The sequence below is a fragment of the Rhinatrema bivittatum genome, chromosome 1, assembly GCF_901001135.1.
Source record: "Rhinatrema bivittatum chromosome 1, aRhiBiv1.1, whole genome shotgun sequence".
Taxonomy (NCBI): Eukaryota; Metazoa; Chordata; class Amphibia; order Gymnophiona; family Rhinatrematidae; genus Rhinatrema; species Rhinatrema bivittatum.
This window is the reverse complement of record NC_042615.1, coordinates 529,786,649-529,808,728: the sequence shown is the minus strand read 5'-3', so window position 1 is coordinate 529,808,728 and position 22,080 is coordinate 529,786,649. Positions and strand designations below refer to the sequence as shown.

At 43.8% G+C, this 22,080-nt stretch overlaps 1 protein-coding gene across 1 annotated transcript in view; it reads right to left on the bottom strand.

Moving 5' to 3' along the window:
- Positions 1 to 8,433, bottom strand: part of SLC1A1 (solute carrier family 1 member 1) — an 805,722-nt gene extending 797,289 nt beyond the window's left edge. Inside the window, exon 1 of the mRNA XM_029613486.1 lies at positions 8,373 to 8,433. Coding sequence (XP_029469346.1) covers positions 8,373 to 8,394 — 22 coding nt within the window. The 5' untranslated portion in view covers positions 8,395 to 8,433. The remainder of the gene's footprint in view (positions 1 to 8,372) is intronic.
- Positions 8,434 to 22,080: the final 13,647 nt, after the last annotated feature.

Below are 22,080 nucleotides of genomic sequence, written 5' to 3'. Positions count from 1 at the left end.
AATGCCTTTTCCTGCAAGGTGTCCAAGTCTGCCCCAATGAATGATAAAATTTGAGATGGGACTAAGCAGGATTTTGCGTAGATGACGAGAAATTCTAGTGAAGTCAGAGTGTATAAAGTAAGCCGTAGGGACGACAGAGCAGCCTGCTGAGTGGGAGCCTGATCAACTAATCGTCTAGATAGGGGTAGACGTGAACACCTTGAGTCCTGAGGAAGGCTGCTACTACTATGAGGCACTTGGTGAAGACGCGTGGTGCAGATGCCAGGCCGAATGGTAGCACTCGGTACTGATAGTGCTTGGAGCCTACCAGAAATCTCAGGAACCTGCGATGAGATGAGTTATCGCAATGTGTGTATATGCGCTTGGAGATAGAGAGAGCAAAGCCAGCCTCCTTTTTGCAGAAGAGGAAGGAGGGAACCCAAGGTTACCATCTTGAAATTTTCTCGGTGGAGGTACTTGTTGAGGGCACATAAGTCCAGAATTGGACGAACGCCACCTGAAGTTTTGGGGATTAGAAAGTACCGGGAATAGAATCCTATGCCTTGTTGGGAGTAGTGCACTGGCTCTATTGCTCTGGACTGGAGGAGGAGAGAGACGTCTTGCTCCAGGAGAAGTGAGTGGTCGGATGTTCTCCACGTCAGTAGAGGTGGGGAGACCGGTGGGATGGAGAGAAAGTTCAGGTGATAACCTTGAGAGATTATGGCAAGGACCCACTGGTCTGAGGTGATTGTGTGCCACCTGTTGTTGAAATGGCACAATCGACCTCCCACTGGTATCTGAGGCAGTGGAAACTGGCTGTTGCTCTCTATGCAAGAGTCAAAAGCCGGAAGCAGGGCCCGGCTGAGGGGCTACCTGCGGCTTTTGTTTCCTCGGTTGACGAGACTGGGCCTTTTGGAAAGGTCTCGTGGAACGAGTCCTAGACTGTGGTGGATAGGACTTTTTTGGATGGAAGAATGACTTTTTAGTATCCTTCCTGAAAGGCTGTTTGGAGGAATACTCAGAGGGCATCAGAGAGAGCTGGCGAAGGGTCTCATGATGGTCCTTGAGTTCCGCCACCGTCCGCTGAATCTGTTCGCCAAACAGATTGTCACCTATGCAGGGCAGATCAGATAATCTGTCTTGTACCTCAGAGCGCAAGTCTGACGACTTAAGCCAGGCCCATCTTCTTGCTGAAATAGCAGTTGCAGATACCCTGGAAGCAGTGTCGAAGATATCATAAGAGGATCTGATTTCATGCTTCCCTGCCTCGAAGCCCTTGTGTACTAGGGCTTGAAGCTTTTCCTGGAATTGCTGAGGCAGGGACTCTGCAAAGTCCTGTATCTGCTTGAATAAGACCCTGTTGTACTGGGTCATATACAGCTGGTAAGAGGCAATCCGGGAGATAAGCATTGATCCCTGGAAGACACGTTGGCCAATGGCATCTAGGAATTTCTGTTCCTTACTTGGGTGAAAGGAAGAGTGGGGTTTTGATCTTTTGGCCCTCTTTTGGGCTGATTCTACAACCACAGATTGGTGATCCAGTTGAGGTTTCTGGAATTCTGGGGCTGACTGGACCAAATAAGTGGTATCAGCTTTCCTGTTGACTGGAGCAACAGAACCAGGATGTTCCCAGTTCTTTTTGAGGAGATCCAAAAGAACCTGGTGAATAGGGATGGAGGTTATTTCCTTGGGAGCATCCAGGAATTGTAACAGCTCCATCATTTGATGCCTATCATCTTGCTCAGTCTGTAATTGGAAGGGAACCAATTCAGACATTTCCTTCACAAAATTTATGAAGGACAAGTCCTTTGGAGGGGAACACTTCCTACTTTCAGTAGGAGAAGGTGGCGATGGTAAATCATCGGTGTCTTGAGATGAATCGTCAGTCCAGGTGTCATAGGGATCAGCACCTGTCCCTATAGGAACCTGAGAAGGATGGGATGATGGTATTCCTGAAGGTACTGGTCTAGGATCGGAAGGCATCGAGGGAAGTACTAGAGGCACCGATGAAGGCATCGAGGGCACCGGTGCAGGCATCGAGGGCATGATGGGAGCATCAGCATCGATGGTTGAGGCATCGGCAGGACTCCCGATGGAAGAATGCGGAATGGTGTTTCCCCTCCCGATGACAGGATAAGCGGGGAAGGCACCGGAGCCATCGGTGACCCAGGATCCATCGGTGGAAAACCGGCTATGAGCACTTCCATCTTTGAGAGCAGCGGTGCCAATGCTGCCAGAATGGGATCGATGGTTGGTTCCGCGACGGCACCGATTTCGGCGCCGGGGGACCTTGGAGTCTGTGCATCACCTTATCGATGTCCTCCTGAACCATCCGGTCCAGTTTTTCACGGAGACCTGGAGCAAGCAGCCCCAGCTCCGGAAGGGAAGGAGGCAGAGGCATAGCCGGAGGGACCACCGTTAAAGGCGGAGTTACGGCTCCCGATACCCGTCCGGGTGAGGGTTGCCTCGGTGACCCGGTTGCAGAAAGAGTCAGTGTCTTTTCTGGATGGGGTTTCTTCAATGGTGGCTCAGACGATGACGAGGTCGATGATTTTCCTTCATCGATGGTCCGAGACTTCCGGTGTCGATGCTTCTCTCTACGATCCCCTCGGTCTTGAGGGTGAGTAGAGGTAGTCAAAGGCCGAGAAGTTGTCGATGCCGGACGGTCACCGGCCGGTGGCCGATACTGGCGTGAAGTGGGCGGTTCCGGTTCAGACGACGTCGATGCAATAGATGGCGTCGGAGTTTGAGAACAGAAGAGAAGTTCCATTTTCTCCATTCTGGCCTTGCGACCTTTTGGTGTCATTAAGGCACATTTGGTGCAAGTCAGGACATCCTACTCGCACCCAAGACACATGACACAGACTTTATGCGGGTCTGTTATAGACATAATGCGAGTACAGTCCGGGCACCGACGGAACCCCGATGCCATGGTCTTTGAAAAATTTAGCCGCGGTACGGTCGACGGCCAGTAGGCCGCGAGGGCCAAATTCGACGGGAACTGACCAAAAATGGGTAAAAACTTACCGGAGTACCGCGGAGTTAAAAATTCAAAGGAGGGACCCCTGTGGGGTATGAAAGTTTTTAGTAATTCCGTGAGGAAAATTCCTGTCAGGAATCTCTGTGGAGCTCCTTAACCCGCGTGGCTACTGCTGCGCGAAAAAAAGAAGACTGAAGGGGGACCCCTGCTGGCTGCAGGTTTAGTGCCATGCTGGGCATGCCCAGTAGGTGCCAGTCAAAGTTCTAGAAACTTTGATAAAAGTGTTCCGTGATTGGGCTCCATCCTGTGATGTCACCCATATGTGAGGGCTACCATCCTGCTTGTCCTGTGACAAAATATAATTTTTACTGTAACTTAAAGATGAGGATCCAGGTCAAGATGACAAAATTTAAAATCCAATGATCAATAAAAAATAAATGGCTTCCTCCGGTCACTTCCTTTCCTGCTCTTGCTCCTTCATTCTCACCAGAGTGGGATGATTAGAGTGCAGTTCCGTTCTGACATTAACTGGGCTAAAAGAAGAAAAATATCCCCAAGCAAAAAAGTCAAGAAAACAGATTTTAAAAAGCCAAACTCTTCAACTGTAATTCAACTCTCAAAAATACAAGTCTTTTTATTTAATGGCTCAAAAGGCTACATCCTTCTCTTCACTCAATCTGTTAACTGGTTGAATGTGTCAAAAGATCTTTGTCCCAGCCCTTTGGGATACCGGGGGCATGCCCTTCCCTCAGGCACTGGTCAGTCAAAATCCAAAAAGTCTTCTCAAAACTTCTTCCTCAAAACCTCTTTGCCAAATGCTTGAATTATCTTCTGTGAGATCCAGGGGGAATTTCCAGCTCTCCAACCACCTTGCTTTGAGATCTTGGGGAAACCTCTTGCTCTTTAATTCTCTCTCTATTGAAACTCCTCACCCTTCCTCTAGCTTCTTTCCACTCTAACCCACTATAGGACTGAGCATGCTCCATAGGTCTTAAATACAGAAACAGAGAAACATAGAAATGACAGCAGAAAAGGACCAAATGATCTGCCCAGCAAGCTTATGCCAGTATCTGCTGCACTGTGCAGGTTACCCCCATGCTTATCAGTATCCCAGACCATAAAAGGCAGGGCCCTCAGATGCTGTTTGAATCCAATTTCCCTTAACCGTTGCTGTGGAAGCAGAGAGCAATATTGGAGTTGCATCAAAATTATCAGCCTTAGGCCTGGATTCATCAAAGTATCACATGTAATAGGAAAAGGGTATGTTTTATGGTAATAGCTTATTTATTGCAAAGTGTACTATCTTAGCACTTCACATAGGTATTTCCACAAAGTGCAAAAACCTAGCTTGATGGACTCTCTACCTGGGTAACATCAAGCTAGGTTGAGAGAACACTGTACAAATCTCATCTTTGGGTGAGTTTCCTCACTCTGAAGGACATCAAATCTTCACAAGAGTGTGTGTACACATCTGTTCATACATTTCACTCTGAATGTCAAAGTGGCCCCTAACCCCTACACTAATACCTAAACCTCACCTCGAGTAACTAGGTAGGCCTCCTATAGAGGTATAAATACCTAACTACTATGAGAGCCTTATAGCTCATCTCTCTGTCTCTCTCTCAAAACACTATGTGCAACTAAGCCATGTTATACAGCTTAATGAAAAAGGTGTAGTTATTTCCTACAAAGCCACCCACTTGACCAGAAACCCCTCCCCTTTTCTAAATTAGCATTGCATTATGGGTGCATGGAAAATAACCTCCTTACGGGCCAATACAGTAAAAATCACGAGTGAGCGCGCACAGGCCACTCTCCTGTGCATGCGATACAGTAAATAAATTTATTTAAATTAGGCCTGGCGGTAAAAAGAGGCGCTAGGGACACTAGCGCGTCCCTAGCGCCTCTTTTTGGACAGGAGTGGCGGCTGTCAGCGGGTTTGACAGCCGACACTCAATTTAGCCGGTGTTGGTTCTCGAGCCCGCTGACAGCCACGGGTTCAGAAACTGGGCGCCGGCAAAATTGAGCGTCCGGTTTTCAAGCCGCAAGCCTATTTCAAATTTTTTTTTTTTTTTTTTTACTTTTTTAAACTTTTGGGACCTCCGACTTAATATCGCCATGATATTAAGTCGGAGGGTGCACAGAAAAGCAGTTTTTACTGCTTTTCTGTGCACTTTCCCGGTGCCCGGAAAAATGAGTGCCTACCTTTGGGTAGGCCTAATTTCTGAAAGTAAAATGTGCGGCTTGGCTGCACATTTTACTTACTGAATCGTGCGAGAATACCTAATAGGGCCATCAACGTGTATTTGCATGTTGCGGGCGCTATTAGGTTCAGGGGAGTTGGACGCGCGTTTTGGACACGCTATTACCCCTTACTGAATATCGGCCTGTTAGTGATTAAGGGTATTAAATGTCATACCTCATTGTTTGCTGTCTGAATCCAATTCCCCTTTTCTCACTGCCATTGAAGCAGAGAGCAAAAATGGAGTTGCATTAATAGTATCAAGGTTTATTTGTTGAGGGTAGCAACTACCACACCTGCAAGTTACCGCCAATTACCTTCATCTACTCTTTTCTTTTTTTCCATCCTCTAGTCTTTAGGGATCCACAGTGTTTATCCCATGCCACTTTGAATTCCTTCACTGTTTTTGTCTTCACCATCTCTTCCAGAAGGGCATTCCGGGCATTCACTATCTTTTCCATAAATAAACATTTCCTATCATTGGTTATGAGTCGTCCTCCTTGGAGTTTCATTTCATGACCCCTAGTTCTATTGATTTCTTCCCAATAGAAAAGATTTGATGACTGTGCATCATTAAAACATTTCAGGTATCTGAAGGTTTGTATCATATCTCCCCCTACTCCTCCTCTCTTCCAGGGTATACATATTCAAATCCTTTAGACTTTTCTCATAAGTCTTTGCAGTCAAAAAAGCAAACAGAATGTTGGGAATTATTAGAAAGGGAATGGTGAATAAAACGGAAAATGTCATAATGCCTCTGTATCGCTCCATGGTGAGACCGCACCTTGAATACTGTGTACAATTCTGGTCACCACATCTCAAAAATGATATCATTGCGATGGAGAAGGTACAGAGAGGGGCTACCAAAATGATAAGGGGAATGGAACAGCTCCCCTATGAGGAAAGACTAAAGAGGTTAGGACTTTTCAGCTTGGAGAAGAGACGGCTGAGGGGGGATATGATAGAGGTGTTTAAAATCATGAGAGGTCTAGAATGGGTAGATGTGAATCAGTTATTTACTCTTTCAGATAATAGAAAGACTAGGGGGCACTCCATGAAGTTAGCATGTGGCATATTTAAAACTAATCGGAGAAAGTTCTTTTTTACTCAACGCACAATTAAACTCTGGAATTTGTTGCCAGAGGATGTGGTTAATGCAGTTAGTATAGCTGTGTTTAAAAAAGGATTGGATAAGTTCTTGGAGGAGAAGTCCATTACCTGCTATTAATTAAGTTGACTTAGAAAATAGCCACTGCTATTACTAGCAATGGTAACATGGAATAGACTTAGTTTTGGGTACTTGCCAGGTTCTTGTTGCCTGGATTGGCCACTGTTGGAAACAGGATGCTGGGCTTGATGGACCCTTGGTCTGACCCAGTATGGCATGTTCTTATGTTCTTATGTTCTTAATCTGACCCCTCACCATTTTGGTTGCTCTTCTTTGAACCATTTCTATCCTGTCTATCATTTTTGAGATATGGGCACCAGTAGTGAATGCAGTACTCCAGGTAAGACCTCACCAAGGGCATTATCATCTCTTTTTTCTTACTGGTTATTTTTCTCTCTATGCATCCTAGCATTCTTCTGGCTTTAGCTATTGCCTTTTCACATTGCTTCACTGCCTTCAGATCATAAGACACTATCACACCAAGGTCCCTCTCCCAGTCCTTGCACATTAGTCTTTCACCGCCTATCACATAAAGCTCTTTTGGATTTCTGCATCCCAGATGCATGGCTCTGCACTTCTTGGCATTGAATCCTGGTTGCCAAATCTTTGACCGCTCCTTTGTAAATCCCTTTTCATTCTCTCTACTCCTTCAGGCGTGTTCACTCTGTTGCAGATCTTGGTATCATCCACAAATAGACAAACGTTACCTTCTGTCCCTTTCGCAATGTCGTTCACAAAGATATTGAACAGACCCGGTCCCAATACCAATCCCTGTGGCACTCCACTTAACACTGTGCTTTCTTCAGAGTAGGAACATTTACCATTACACGCTGTCTCCTGAGAGTCAACCAGTTTGTAATACATGCTACTACCTTGGCACCCGCTCCCAAGCTTCTCATTTTGTTCACGAGTCTCCTATGTGGGCCTGTAACAAAAGTTTTACTAAAATCCAAGTAAATCACATTGAGCGCTCTTCCCTGATCCAATTCTCTAGTTAGCCAATCAAAAAAATCAAACAGGTTTGTCATACAAGACCTTCCCCTTATACCCCAAAAAGCTTATCCACCCAAAAGGTAAGGTTATAGCAATGGAAGGAATAAAACATATCAAAAGCCTTCCTAGTTCCCTTAAGTAGAAAAATCACATAGTGATAATGATAGTGACTGGCATAGCCTTGTCACATATATTCAGTGGGAAGTTTATCCCACTGAATATACGGGACAGATTATCCAGCTAACTTTAGCTGGATAACTTGTCCACTGAATATTGGTCAATAAAATGTTTATGCTCCCAACCTTTGGATTTATGCTTCTAAATTGGCCTTTTGAAAACATACTACAGCTGAATTCCTAAATTTAGGATCCTAGTTTCATTAGACTCCTAAATATAGGAGCTTAAAAAGTGGGTGGCTATGTAGGCAGAGTTAAGGCAGGAAAACAAAGGAGCTTAGCACAGATTTTCAGAATGAGGCACCTAATTTAGATGCCTAAATGTAGGAAAATGAACAGCAGCCCTAAATTTGGGGCTTTAAATGTTAGGGTCCTAAATTTATATGAATTTTCAGCTGAAAAGCTCCTAAGTTCAGCTGAAAATCGGTGCCTCATTAATGAACCTTAATTGTACAAGCTCAATTGGTCCTTCAGTCTACAAGAATATTGGTCCTTCAATCTACTGAATTTCACCCTGTTTATCATAGTGAATGCGTTCTGTAGGATGGAGAGGGTGGGGAAGTAGGGTGGACTTTAAATGCAACATTGAATATCTACTCTTTTGTTTTTTTAGGTATGCTGAGAGATGAACTGCAAAGATATCTGATACACTGATTTGGGCAGAGTGCAAAACCTAAATTGTTTAGCATTTGTTTTCTCTTTGTTGTTCTAGGAAATATCTAGAGTTCTTCCTCTGTCCTTTCCCACCTGACTACGGGATTAACCTTCAGCTGTCAGAGTCATCTATTATGATCCTATTATATTTCTTTGTCCAGGTTGAAGATATTCGCCTACCAGACTTATGAAGAGCAAGCATCCAAAAGCATGGGCATTATTCTGTGTTTGAAGTCTTCATTTTCCTGTTCCAAATATAGAGGAATGTAGATTAAAAAAATAAACCTTAAAAAATATAAATTTTACAGTGATAATTAATTACATTGTAATTAATACAAAGAGGTCTGGAAGGGTTGTAGGAGGACAATCTTTAAGAGATGATTTTTAGAGAGTCACAAGATGCAATGTAGGGGGAAGACGTGATTCCCTTCTCAGTGCTGGCCCTCCCGAATCCAGCCACATCCATACGCCGAATCGCAGCGTTTCTTTTACTGGGAACCACTTCAGAGACTGCCTCTGTATAGCAGCATTACACGGTCAGGCTGATGGCGTCCCGGCTGACAAAAAAGGACAAAGAGCAGGAACGGCTGCGAGCCCCCGATGCAGCGCCCAATATGACGCTGGTTTCCCCGGCGCAGCAAGGTACGGCGGTGATTGTGGATGTTAAAGTGGCGATCTCGGAGTTACTGACGCCTGAATTGAAAGCAATATCAAAAAAACTTACCGAGCTTAATACGGCAGTCGCCAGCTTTGAGACCCGGTTCTTGGAGATAGAACAGCGCTTGTCCGATAAACAAGATGGCTGCCGGGTCTCCCAGGATGACATCATGGAGATTAAAGCCATGCTTGAAAAGCACACGGAAAGACTGGAAGACCTTGAAAACCGATCAAGAAGGTCTAACCTCAGATTTTTGGGACTCCCGGAGACACTAACCGAGCGGGAACTGCCTGCTTTCTTGGAAGGTTGGTTAGAGAAAGAGCTAGGCCTATCGTGAGGGCATGGGCCTCTCTGTACAGAGCGGGCACATCGCCTGGGCCCAAAGCATGACTCAGATCCCTGGCCTCACGTAGTGATCGCGAAAGTTTTCAACTTCACCCATAAAAGTCAATCCTGCGAGTAATCCGAGCAGGGACAGCCTTACATTATGACAATCGCAAGATTCTAGTTTTTCAGGACTTTTCTGTAAATTTGGCAGCCAAACGTTGCATCATGCGTAGCTTTGCACAAAATTAATTGAGTCCAGATTTTGCGCCACACTGGTCTATCCTGCTCGACTTCGAGTGATTACTAAGGCTGGAGTTCATTGGTTCACAGAGGTGGAGGCAGCCCGGACCTTTATGTACACCTTAACTCCTATGGCACCGAGGAGTCCCCAATCGCCGAGTGATGACCCGACCTAATACGGACGCTGAAGTGAAACCGTGGCTCAAACCTGGCCCTGCTCTATGGTGTTGGAAAGATGGCACGTTGGTTTTATGCCGTCTCTCTGCGTTTCAATATTGGAAGTTTCAGCCTTACTTACGGGTACAGCCCATTGGCAGCAGTTTCCTCCTATAGTCTGAGCACGGGAGATGGTATCCCTGGAACATGGCTTGCTGCCATGGTGGACTTAATGTTATTTGCTGCTAATCTGCTTTTTGGGGTTCTTACCCATTGTTAATGTATCAATGGCGTTTATTATTCAATGTTTTTTTTTCCTCCTTGAATTTCTTGTTGTGAATGGGGCTGGAAGAAGGGGGGGGGGGAAGGGAGGGTGGGCATCTGTTTGCGTAGTGGTGACTCTCATGAGGTTACTTGAGAAAATGAGGGGGGCTGGAAGGGGGCAGTGGGGGGGACAGGGATGGGGGTGGAGGGTGGGAAGAGGGGAGGGAAGTTTTCTAGTGTTTTGGGTTTATCTCATGTTGTGTGTGTGTGGTCAAAGCTGAGGAATAGTACCTGTGCTATATCCTTTTTTGGGAGCCTCTGCTGGGAAGGGTCTCATATTCTCAACATGCTGTTGCCAGGCAAGACACATCTTGATAGAATAACTGTCTCCTAATATTGGTACTAGAGTCTTGTCTTGGAACGTTTGTGGGATCAATTCCCCTATTAAGAGATCCAAAATTCTCAGTCATCTAAAAAAGAAACAAGTTGATATCACCCTTTTACAGGAGACCCATCTAACGGACAGTGAGCACATGAAATTATACAGGGGATGGGTGGGAGACATATATTTTGCCTCAGGTCGATCCAAAACTGCTGATGTGGCGATTCTATTCAACAAACAGTTACCCTTTCAGGTCTTACACGAGTTTAAGGACCCCCAAGGGCAGTATCTCCTTTTAGTTACTCAGATACACAATCGCAAAATCGTGATTTGCGACATGTACACCCCTAATGTTTATAACCCCACTTTTTTTCAGGATCTCCAATGTATGTTGCTTCCATACCTGGATGATTTTCTTATCCTAGGGGGTGACTTCAACGCTATTGGGGACTTGCAACTAGACAAATCCAAAGCTACTGCCAGAGATACTGGGGCTAGCAAAGGTCTACAGCAATTAGTGAGGTCCCTACATCTGGTAGATGCATGGAGGGTGCTTCACTCTGATGAACGGGAGTTTACGCATCTCTCTCGAGCACATGACATGTGGTCTTGTTTAGACTACTTGTTTTTAAGCACCCACCAATTAACGCAGCTTGGAGGTGCATGTATAGGGGAGATACTTTTATCAGATCATGCTCCCATATGGCTGGATTTGCAGCTTACACCCAGTCTAGCCCCCAGCCGCATGTGGCGGTATCCATACTTTTTAGCAGACGATCCCCAATTTCAGACTTATCTATGCTCCCGGTGGCAGGATTATGCCAGCCTGAATAAAGGATATGAGACCGATTCTGTACACAGCAAAGACGGTAATCCGTAGTGACATCATTTTGTATGTGGCGCACAGGCGTAAAACCATGAATAAGCGGCTTCTAGCCTTAAGCAGTCAATTGAAGACCACCCGGATTCGATTGACCCATACAAATCACCCAGTGGGGAGAGAGTGGCTTAGATGTTCCCGATCTCGGACTGTATAATTTAGCAGGGAATCTTCGCATTCTCTGGGATTAAATAGTGGGGAAGTCCAGTCATGTGCACATCATGGCAGAGCAGGCCCTGGTAGCTCCTTTGGTGTTAACCTATATTATGCAAGCCCCCTACACTGCTCTCCCATCCTTTCTAGTACAATCTCCCTCCATCCGACCTTTGCACCTTGCTTGACAGACTGTGACTAAACTATTGCAAACACCTCGGCTGTGCGCATGCTTGTTGTCCTTACAGGGGAATGGAGACTTCAGTCCCGGCTCCCAAACAGCAGGTTTTCGCCAATGGAAGGCTGCAAGCATTACACACTTGGGACATTTACTTAACGCAGAGGGACAACTCCTCCCTTTTTCAGAGTTGCAGGCACTATACCAACTGGGATCCGGACAGATGTTTTGCTACCTACAGATTCAGCACTACATCCGGTCCCTACCAGCGGAATCACGCTCTTCTGAGGTTTTTCACTCCTTAGACAAGATTTTTCGCTTTGACAATCAGGAGCCTCCCTCTGTCCCGTTATTATAAAAGGCTTCACGGCCTTACCAGGCGAGAGTCCTATGCCGTTTTGGTTGACCGATGGAATGGCGATGGGGTGTTTGAGATTACAGTACCAGTCCTCCGAGCATGCTTTCGGCGGGTGTCTCAACTTATGGTCAGCATATACTATCGTGAAATGCAGTTTAAATGCGAGCCTATATATCAGTACAGGCCGCTTGCCATTCTGGTCTTTCTGCATCTGGCCTCTGCGGCAAGTGCCATAAGGTCAGCGGTACGCTATCCCACTCCTTTTGGTCATGCCCCCCCATAAGAAGATTTTGGGGACGTATTGCTACTTATCTCATGACCTTATTGGTGATTTTACTCCCCATAACTCCCCTGTTTTTTTCTTTTTGGCTCTTGTTCTCACCTGCCAGTGAAGAGAGGCCATCGCCTATTTATTTTGAAAGCATGCTTAGTTGGAAAGAAAGTGATTTTGTTGCATTGGAGGTCCTCTGAAGGCCCTTACTTTTGGACTTGGTATAATCATCTCCATCACATGATGCGAATGGATGATCTTGGTTCGCAGACGTCACCACAGTTGCGCAGGAGGTTTCTGCTGATTTGGGATCCTTGCTTACAAGCTTTGCCACACCATTCATGAAGTCTGATATTGAATGACTGAGCATTTCCTTGTTGCCTTGAACTGGGGTCGTCTCCGGATGAGGCTCTAAAGTCTGCTGACTCACCACAACATGTTCTTCTTTGTTGCTACTTTTGGGCGGGGGGGGGGGGTGTACTGCTGAGGGGTTTACTGTGGTTCTGAGAATGTATGTGGTCTTAGTCTGGAGAGGGTTAAGTACCCGGCTCTCCTAAACAGTTTATTTGTGTGTGTTCTGCTCAAAAATCAATAAAAAATATTTAACATTAAGAGATGATTTTTAAAAGATTCCACTTTGGCTCTAATAACTTCTTTTAACAGCACCATTTAGCCAAGTTGGCAGATATTGTGTCTTCTTTTCCCCTTTTTGTAACTTGTCCAATACATTTTATCTGGGCTTCTAAGATGTTTGTGTTAAATAATCTCCATGCCTCATGTAGACTTACCGTATTTTTCGCTCCATAAGACGCACTTTTTTTCCCCAAAAAATGGGGGGGAAATGTGGGTGCGTCTTATGGAGCGAAGGTAGTGTCTCTCCCTCTCGCGCGCCGTTCCCCGCCCCCTCCCAATCAGCATGGTGACGCGGGTGTGTCATATTCTGCCGGCGGAACTTGAGCTCCCTGCCCGTCTGCTGTTCCCGGGGTGCATCTCCCTCTCGCGCGCCGTTCCCCGCCCCCTCCCAATCAGCATGGTGACGCGGGTGTGTCATATTCTGCTAGCGGAACTTGAGCTCCCTGCCCGTCTGCTGTTCCCGGGGTGCATCTCCCTCTCGCGCGCCGTTCCCCGCCCCCTCCCAATCAGCATGGTGACGCGGATGTGTCACATTCTGCCGGCGGAACTTGAGCTCCCTGCCGGTCTGCTGTTCCCGGGGTGCATCTTGCTGCGAAGGCCGGCGCCGCGCAGGTCAGGCATCAGCTGTTTGAACTGCATGGGCTATGGAGGCCCCTCCAGTTTGGATGGCTGGCATTTGACCTGTGCCGCGCCAGCCTTCGCAGTGGGATGCACCCTGGGAACAGCAGACCGGCAGGGAGCTGTTTGAACTGGAAGGGCCTCCGTAGCCCACGCGGTTCAAACAGATGATGACTGACCTGCGCCATGCCGATCTTGCAGTGAGCTGCACCCCGGGACCGGCGGGGAGCTCGGGCTCTGCAGGAGGACCTCTCTTGCAGTCCAGAGTAAGAACTTCACTCCTTGTGGTTTGGATGTATTGGAGGGTCATGGGGGTGGTATACTGCCTGGGATGGAGGACACATGACACAGACCAGCAAATAGAATTACTGCCTGTGCTGATTAAGTGGCTACCTGTTGAAATATTAGGAGCAATTGCTCTCCTAATCAATGTAATATAGCCCTGACTATTTATTATTGAACTTTGGAGCAGTCATGAAAGTTTAAAATAACTGGTGTGAGAAAGCTGTGTGAATGAGGGAGAGAGTCTGAGTGTGTGATTGTCTGTGGGTATGTGTATATGTGAGGGAGAGCCAATGAGTTGAGTGGGGGAGAGTGCTAGTGAGTGTGAAAGAGCCTTGTATGATTGTGAGGGAGAGAAAAGCAGCAAGTACCTGTGTGGATGTTCTCTGCCTTACTATAAAAAAACAAAACCAAAAAAATATCCCATGGACTGCCACCAGCGGGGAGCTCCGTACAGAGCCCATCAAGGGGACAGAATTATTTTTCTTAATTTTCCTCCTCCAAATCCTAGGTGCGTCCTATGGTCAGGTGCGTCTTATAGTGCGAAAAATACGGTAAGTTTATAACTTCTCATTTTAGTTTCCTTCTAAATAATTTTCTCAAGTAGTTTTATATATCATTCTCCCTCTGGTATTTATCTCAAATTTGATTTTATTGTGATTACTATTGTCAAATGGATTCACCATTCACTAGATCCTGCTTTCCATAGAGAACTAGATCTAAAGTAGCTCCCTCCCAGTTCCAGAACCAGCTGCTCCAAGAAACAGTTATTTATGTCATCTAGAAATTTTACCTTCATAGGATGCTCATTCACCCATATAATATAAAAGTAATTTAAATCTCTTATTATTATTTTGTTTCTAACTTTTGTAGCCGGTTTAATCTCTATTAGCATTTCACAATCTGTCTCACCATTCTGTCAAAGAGTGTCATTTTCCTTTTTATTCTTAAAAATCCTATATTTAATCCCAACACCCAGACCTCCTCCCATGTTTTATCACCAAGCTTTGTAATAATGCAAATAAGTCACTAAAACAAGTGAGGCTGTTGAATGAAACATCTAACCACCCCATGCACACTGATGTCAGAGTTATAACTATGGCCACATCATGTAGGTTAACCTAGCCTCCTTGGAAGGCTTATGCAGTCATACTGCTGTTGATGAGAGTTATACCCATGCCGTGCAGGTTACCCCATCATTCTTGGAAACCTGATGCAATTGTAAGTCTGACGTTAGAGTTGTAGCCATGGCCACTCCATGCAAATTGCCATAGCCTTCTTGGATGCTTAAGGCAGCTATACTGCTAATGTTAGGATTATAGTCATGGTTATGTTATGCAGGCTACCACAGCTTTCTTAAAAGCTTAACACAACTGCACTGCTTATGTTAGGCTTGTAACCATGCCTGTTCTACCTAGGTTGCACCAGCCTTCTTAGAAGCCTGATATAGTTGAACTGTTACTCTATGCCCATTGGCTTGTATTTTCTCCACTTTGACGTCATCAAGCTCCCTGTGACTGAGAAAACACTTAAGTCTCCTCCCTCATTTCTTTTACCTGTTATCCCCATCTAAAGGCCTGATTTTCAAAAATATTTACATGCTTAAAACTGGGTTTTACATGTGTAAATGCACTTTACCAATGTAAGTGGGCTTTTGAAAATTGCTACAATATATGCCATTGAATTGTTCATAGGTTTTACTCGTGTAAAGTGCACTTTATGAAAATTGCTATGATAGTATGTTACATTTTACATAATAACTCCTTTGGAAATTCAACTAATAGTATGCAGAACTGCACAGATACACATAACAGACTATCTCTGAGAACCTCCTAAATATTATGGAATGAAAGCAGTATTTGATTGTGTACAGATATAAGAATGCTTAGTGATCTTATCAGTAGTTGAAGCATGGCCTGGCCCCCAAAGTTTAAATCTTGATATAAAAAGCACCTACTGACCCAGTGGGGCAGGAGTGCCTAGGGATTGTCACTACCCATATGGACCTATGGATTCTGTGGATGAGGCAAGATTCATCCTGGGAGGTGAGAGGAAGCTTTGATGGGTGGGCTTTAACTTTAATATTTTGAGGCTCCATCACTGGGCTTTTTTTCATGGAATTGGTGCTGGTGCCAAATTGTCTGAAAGTGAAATAAAACTAAATAAAATGTAATTTGTTTTCTTTTGTTTTTGAAATGGAAATGAAACAAAACAGGAAGTTTTATTTGAAATTCCTGTTTCATATCAAACAAATGCATATCCCTATTGTCATCTAATTCACAAAAATTATCAGAAACCACCACGGGTGTTGAGCAGTTTAGTAAAATCTAACTTTGAATTGAGTCAGCCACCCTTTTCCCAGTTGTTATAATTACTATTACTACTAATTTGCTGCTTTCAAACATTTGACGAGACAAATTTCACTTTCACTTAAAAACAAATTAGCAAAAATTTAAACAGAAACTTTCTCACCCACACTGTGTGTACATTGCATCAGTTACAAAGTCTAAAGTGCAAGGGGTTTAAAAAAAGAATTTTTTTTCAGCAATGTGTACAATAGAAATTCTTTGCAGGTTGTGCAACCTTTTATTGAACCAACATGAATATTGTACAAAAATGCTAGGTACTAGTACATCAGCATATGAGAACATGCAGGTCAGATTCCTTTTTTCAGATGTGGCCCTACTCCAACATCTTTTGTCATCCTAACAAAAGGTATTGCAACCTGCAAAGCGTCTGGTACTCTCCAGTACCAGCATGGCTAGTAATACTCCACTGATGGAGAGAGCAGAAAAACGGAATGGAAAGCTTGCATTTTATAAAATGTAGACAAAAATGTGGAAGTGACTGAAGCAAAGAATTTAAAACAAAAACCTCTTTAAACAAAAAGCCATGCTTCAAGGAGTAACAGGAAGAAAGCTTACTTCACAATTAAACTCACTCGTAAAATTAAAACAAGTCAATTACATCTCTGACGTTAAGTGTTAAGCATGCAGACCTTGATTAAAAGTTCCTTCTCCAGTGACCACTTTCCTTTTTGCCTAGGTAACCCTCAAACATCATCACCCAGGAAAGGTAACAATGATGTTGCTATGGCAGCACTAGCTATGCAAACAGGTTCATGAGGCAGCCAGCAGGCCTACTGCTCAACCACAAACAGTTACAGCACAGCATGGAACAAGGCATGGGTAGAGTTGTAACTCAGTCACACTGGCCTGCCAAGTCTCCCGTTCTTTTCAGACCTCTGGTTTTACTAGAAGCTGGGTTGAATACTAGAATCTGCTTTCTTTTCCAGGGCATTTGCCAATACATACTTTTAAAGGTTTGCTAGGGGCTGGCTGGTGGTTCAGCAGTACTTTGCACTGTCATGCGAGAGGGATCTGGAGTCATCCCAGGTGTCATGTCTTCCTCTTCCTAGACAGGAGAGGGTGGGAGAGGGGAGGGAGCAAGGGAACACTGAGGATACAGCAGGCTGCATAACTCTTTATTGAACCAGCAGAACATTATACAAAGAAGCTATAGCATTCAAGTTTACAAAATCAGATCAGGTGAGGTTTCTCTTTCAGATGTGGCCCTACTAGTCATTGCATAATGGTGACACTTAGTGGCTAAATTTAGGGCTGATGACTGCAGGGTTCTAAAAAGAAGCCTGAAGCATAGACCCCCAAACAAGAAGTGCCGCTGTGATGACTGGTCTAAATTATGTTGCAAGAGGATGTAAAACAGAAAAAATATTTCCCAGATAGGTGCAAACAAAGGTTTATGGCAACAGATCCCAGCCTTGGTTCCAACTGAACTGGAGACCTAAACAAGCAGGAGGAAACTACCAATTGAAAAAAATGGGCTTATAGACTGCTAAAAGTTGTTTTGTTTATAAGTGCCTTTTTCTCTGGCTTACAAATTAATAGCAAAAAACCCCCAATTCCTTCCTAGCATTTAACATTCAAATGTTGTGTGAGCATTATACACCAGGGGAAAAAAGAAATGTCTTCTCTTTAACTTTCATAACTATTCAGTGAATTCATTAAGCAACAAAATGTAACCTCAAGCTAGGGGTTCTCTCCAAGGAGTCCATGGGCAAATTTTCAACACTGGAACTATTGCACTCTTCACAATCCATTATAGACCAAATAGTCCCAAGGCTACAGGATTCTTCTGTGGGGTGGGGGTGTGCTGGGGAGGGGAAGGATAACCTTCTTGCCCCCTGGGCATTTTATATAGTCTCTATAGTAGGTAGTAATAATTACATTGTAAACAGGGTGTTTCAACACAACTTTACTGGAAGGTGTTTTAAAGATAAAACATAAAGAGGTCCATATTCAGTCATAGTCTGGCTAGCAAAGTTAGCCGGATAAACATATCCGGCTAACTTTGCAGGTATATTCAATAATGAAACAGCACCATTGAATAAAGCCAACTATCTTATAGTTAGCCTGTTAACTATAGCGCCTAACTTTAGGACAGCTCTTTGGCCCAACCAGACAGCCTGCTAAGTCATCCGGCTAACTCTGAATATTGGAGTTAGCTGGTTAACTTAGCTGGCTAACTCAACTCCTCCCAGTTATGCCCCTGGAATGCCCCTAACTTAGCCAGCTGATTTCTAGCCGTGTAAGTTATTGGGCGGCTAGAATTGAGCTGGATATGTGCCCAAATATTTATTTAGCTGGCTAACTTCTGAGGGTAGGTGGGTATCCCTCATTTTCCATTCCTTGACTCAGATGTCTTGGTAATCACCTTTCATTTTCATTTAATGTATTAAAATTTATTAAACCCCTAACATAAGGTCTAGGCGATTTACAACGTACATACACAATATCATTAAAACAACAACATGACAAACGTATCAAAAACAAAAATCATCAAGTTTCATAGAAACCATAATCTCAACAATATTATGTAAACACATAATGCAAATGTAATCAACAAAGGTAAATCCTAAATCATACCTAACAAAAAGGTATAAACATCTGTCAAGGTCATAAATTCTAGAAAATACTGAAGACACGATGGAGCAGAAAATATTTCAAAAGCCTCTTAAATTTCTTTACGTTGTCCAAAGAACACAGCTCAAATGGAATGAGATTCCATAAAGATGGAGCAATAATTGAAAACGATGTCTCTCTTGTATAGAATAGACGCGCTTACCGCACAGAAGGAATATTGAGCAAGTTTAGTTGAGAAGATCTTAAACCTCTGGTTGGTTTGTAAATACGTAGCAATGCATTTGCCCAGTGAGAACCATCCAGACTGAGAAGCTTAAACATGATCATTACAACTTTAAATTCAATGCGTTCACGCACAGGTAACCAATTCAATTTACAAAGGATTGGTGAAATATGTTCGGTCCGTTTCGTATGAGAAACCAGCCGAACAGCAGCATTAAGTAAAAGTTGCATAGATTGCAGCATGATCTTAGGTAACCCTATAAAGAGGCTGTTACAGTAATCTAGATGTGGAAACATTATAGAATGAACTACAGTCAGAAAATCATGATCATAGAGAAGATGCCTTAAACCAGCGATCAATCGAAGCTTAAAGAAACCAGTTTTAATAACCGCTCTAACCTGTGGTTTGAAAGACAAGGACGCATCAAGCAGAATTCCCAGACTCTTTAGGGGCTTAGTAATAGAAAATGAGATATTGTCAATCGCAATAAACTCTTGATCGGGTTTAACATGAGGAGAATGAATTAACAATATTTCGGTTTTCTTAGTATTTAAAGATAATTTGTTTTCTTTTAACCAACGCTTTATTGAATCAATACACAATTTAAGCAGATCTACAGTTTCTTGCCAAGACTTCTGCACCTTGATATAGAACTGTATATTGACGGCGTAGAGTTTATACCCGTCCGTGATAATAGCCGACAGCTTTGTGATAGGGGCAAGATATACATTGAATAATGTGGCCGACAAAGCCGACCCTTGTGGGACCCCTGTTTTTAACTGTTGTGGGGCAGAAGATTGTTGATTCAGCCTAAATACTTGGTTCTGGTCAGTGAGATAGCTCTTAAACCAAGAAAGAACTAAACCTGTTATACCGCATTCACGAAGGCGGTATAATAAAATCTCATGATCAATAGAGTCAAAAGCAGAAGAAATATCTAATGATACCAAATGAAACTGTTGTCCCTGATCTAATCTACGTTTAATAGAATCGATCAATGAAATAAGAAGAAGCTCAGTACTTAAGCCTCGTCGCAAACCGAATTGATGAGGATTTAATACTTCATTATTTTCAAGAAACTCTGCCAATTGTTGTTACTCTGGTGGTACCTCTTCACTCCAACACCTGGATACCTGATGGTTATTTGAGTGGTCATTAACTAGATGGGTTTCGCTTCACTCCTTTCTCCGGGGCACTTTCATTCCCCTTAGATACTTGATGAATGCTTCAGACTGATTCGGTTAAATGAAGGATGTAACTCTCAATAGGAGAAGAACAGGAAACTATGAAAATTCTCCCAATATGCAAAATGAATGGAAGGGTAGAAACAACTTCCTTCAAAGAAAGTCCAAAATAACCCAGTTTTTTCCTCCTTCAAAAAGAAAAAAAAATATATCATAAAAAGAAAAATCCATGACGTCTGCTAATAATCCAGGCCAATAATCCAGGCCACCAGGTATGGGGCCTAGATTGTCTTTCCAACCAGAAAGCAGGCACTCAACCAAACACTTCTTACCCTTGGAAATCCAACTAAATATCCAGTGTACTTATATAGGAACAGGCAGCAATCATTACAACAGTCTTATAAGGAAGGAGGTGCTGTGAAATAGATGGCATGTTCCTCCAAAGCTATATCTTCCTAACCTGGCTACCAAGTTATACTTTAGTAGTGAACCCAGTGGGGACCGTTATTAGTAAATCCCAAAAATTATTTTAAAAAGTAGTAAATACCTCCCTTAAAGGTGAATTTTAAAAGCTGGGTGCATACCAAAATTGGAAGATGTGCGTGCATCTAGGACATGCGCGTCCACCCGATTTTAAAAGCCCTTGTATGCGAATATCTCACAGTGAACAAAAAAGGGGTGGAATGTGGACACGGTGTGGTATGTTCTGGGGCAGGACAAAGAGAACACACCATAAGTAACATGGAATAGAAAGAATTTAGCTATTTTAGTAGTTGCTTTGTTATGGGGGGGGGGAGGGGGGTTGTATTTTAGACTTCAATATCTGTATTGTTTTTAATTTCTGAATGTATTGGTCTCTATAAACCACCTTGATTGTATTTTATAGAACGATGGCATCCAAACAAATAAATAAATAAATAAATAGACAAATAAATAAATGGCACGTAAGTACCTACTCACCTGGGCATGTGCCCAGGTCCAGTGCTTCATAAAACTATTTTTAGGCATCTGTGAAGGGTTTAAGGGATCTGGGGTAATTGGGGGGAATGCAAGCTATAGAACCAGGGGAGTTTGTAGGACCTAGCTCTAGAATGGGCGAACTGGTGGATAAACTGGTGAAAATGGTCAGGTGTGCCCCATCTGTGGTCATGTGTCGATGCACACACATGTATGTGTGCCCATGCACCCATCTGAAAGTTACCGTCTAGCTGTGCAACATTTGCATGCAATTCAGTTTCATCACAAACTTCATTGAACCATAAAGGGGCAATCCACATTTTGACGAAGATTTCTGTAAAACAAAAAAAAAAAAAGGGGGGGGGCCCCCACTAATGTTTATGCTTTTCCCAGTGGAAGACATAGTGAGGTATCAGAGTAGTGAAGGGACTGAACCATTTGCTATGGCTCTCCTTTCTATGAATGGTCACAATAATGCAGTCTAGGGTGTTGGTCAGAGAAGACCAAATGCTCTGGTTAAAGGGTTTGGAGCTGAGAGGGAAGCCTGGTCTCTCATCTTTCTCCAAGAGTATGGAGTTTGTTGGAGTGGGAAAGCCTGCCTTCTGTTCCAGTGTCATCAGAGTCCTTTAATGCAGTGGTCCCCAGTCCTGTCCTGGGGGCCCACCAGCCAGTCGGGTCTTCAGGATACCCACAATGAATATGCATGAGAGAAATTTTGCATGCACTGCCTCCATAACATGCAAATTTTCTCTCATGCATATTCATTGTGGGTATCCTGAAAACCCGACTGGCTGGTGGGCCCCCAGGACAGGGTTGGGGACCACTGCTTTAATGGGTATGGAGGGTCACACAGACAGTTCCCTGTAATGGTGCATCTAATACTTTAATCAACAGTATAGAAAGAAGAAAGGAGAAAGCTGCCCATCTTGTGCTTTGATCAAGGAATCTAGAGGAGAGAAGTATGCAGGAGAAAGATTCATGGATTAGAGAATCATTACCAAAGAGGGTCCCTTGGAGTCAGAGAGCCAAATGTCTGTCCAAGGGAGCCTTAAACCCCAAGAAAAGGAGTAAGGGGATCCCAGGAGAATGCCTCAGCAAGGATTAATAATCCCCTTACAAAATCTCAGTACCTGCTTTTGGATTTTCAATACTGAAAGATTAACTTGCACCTTTCTAATTTG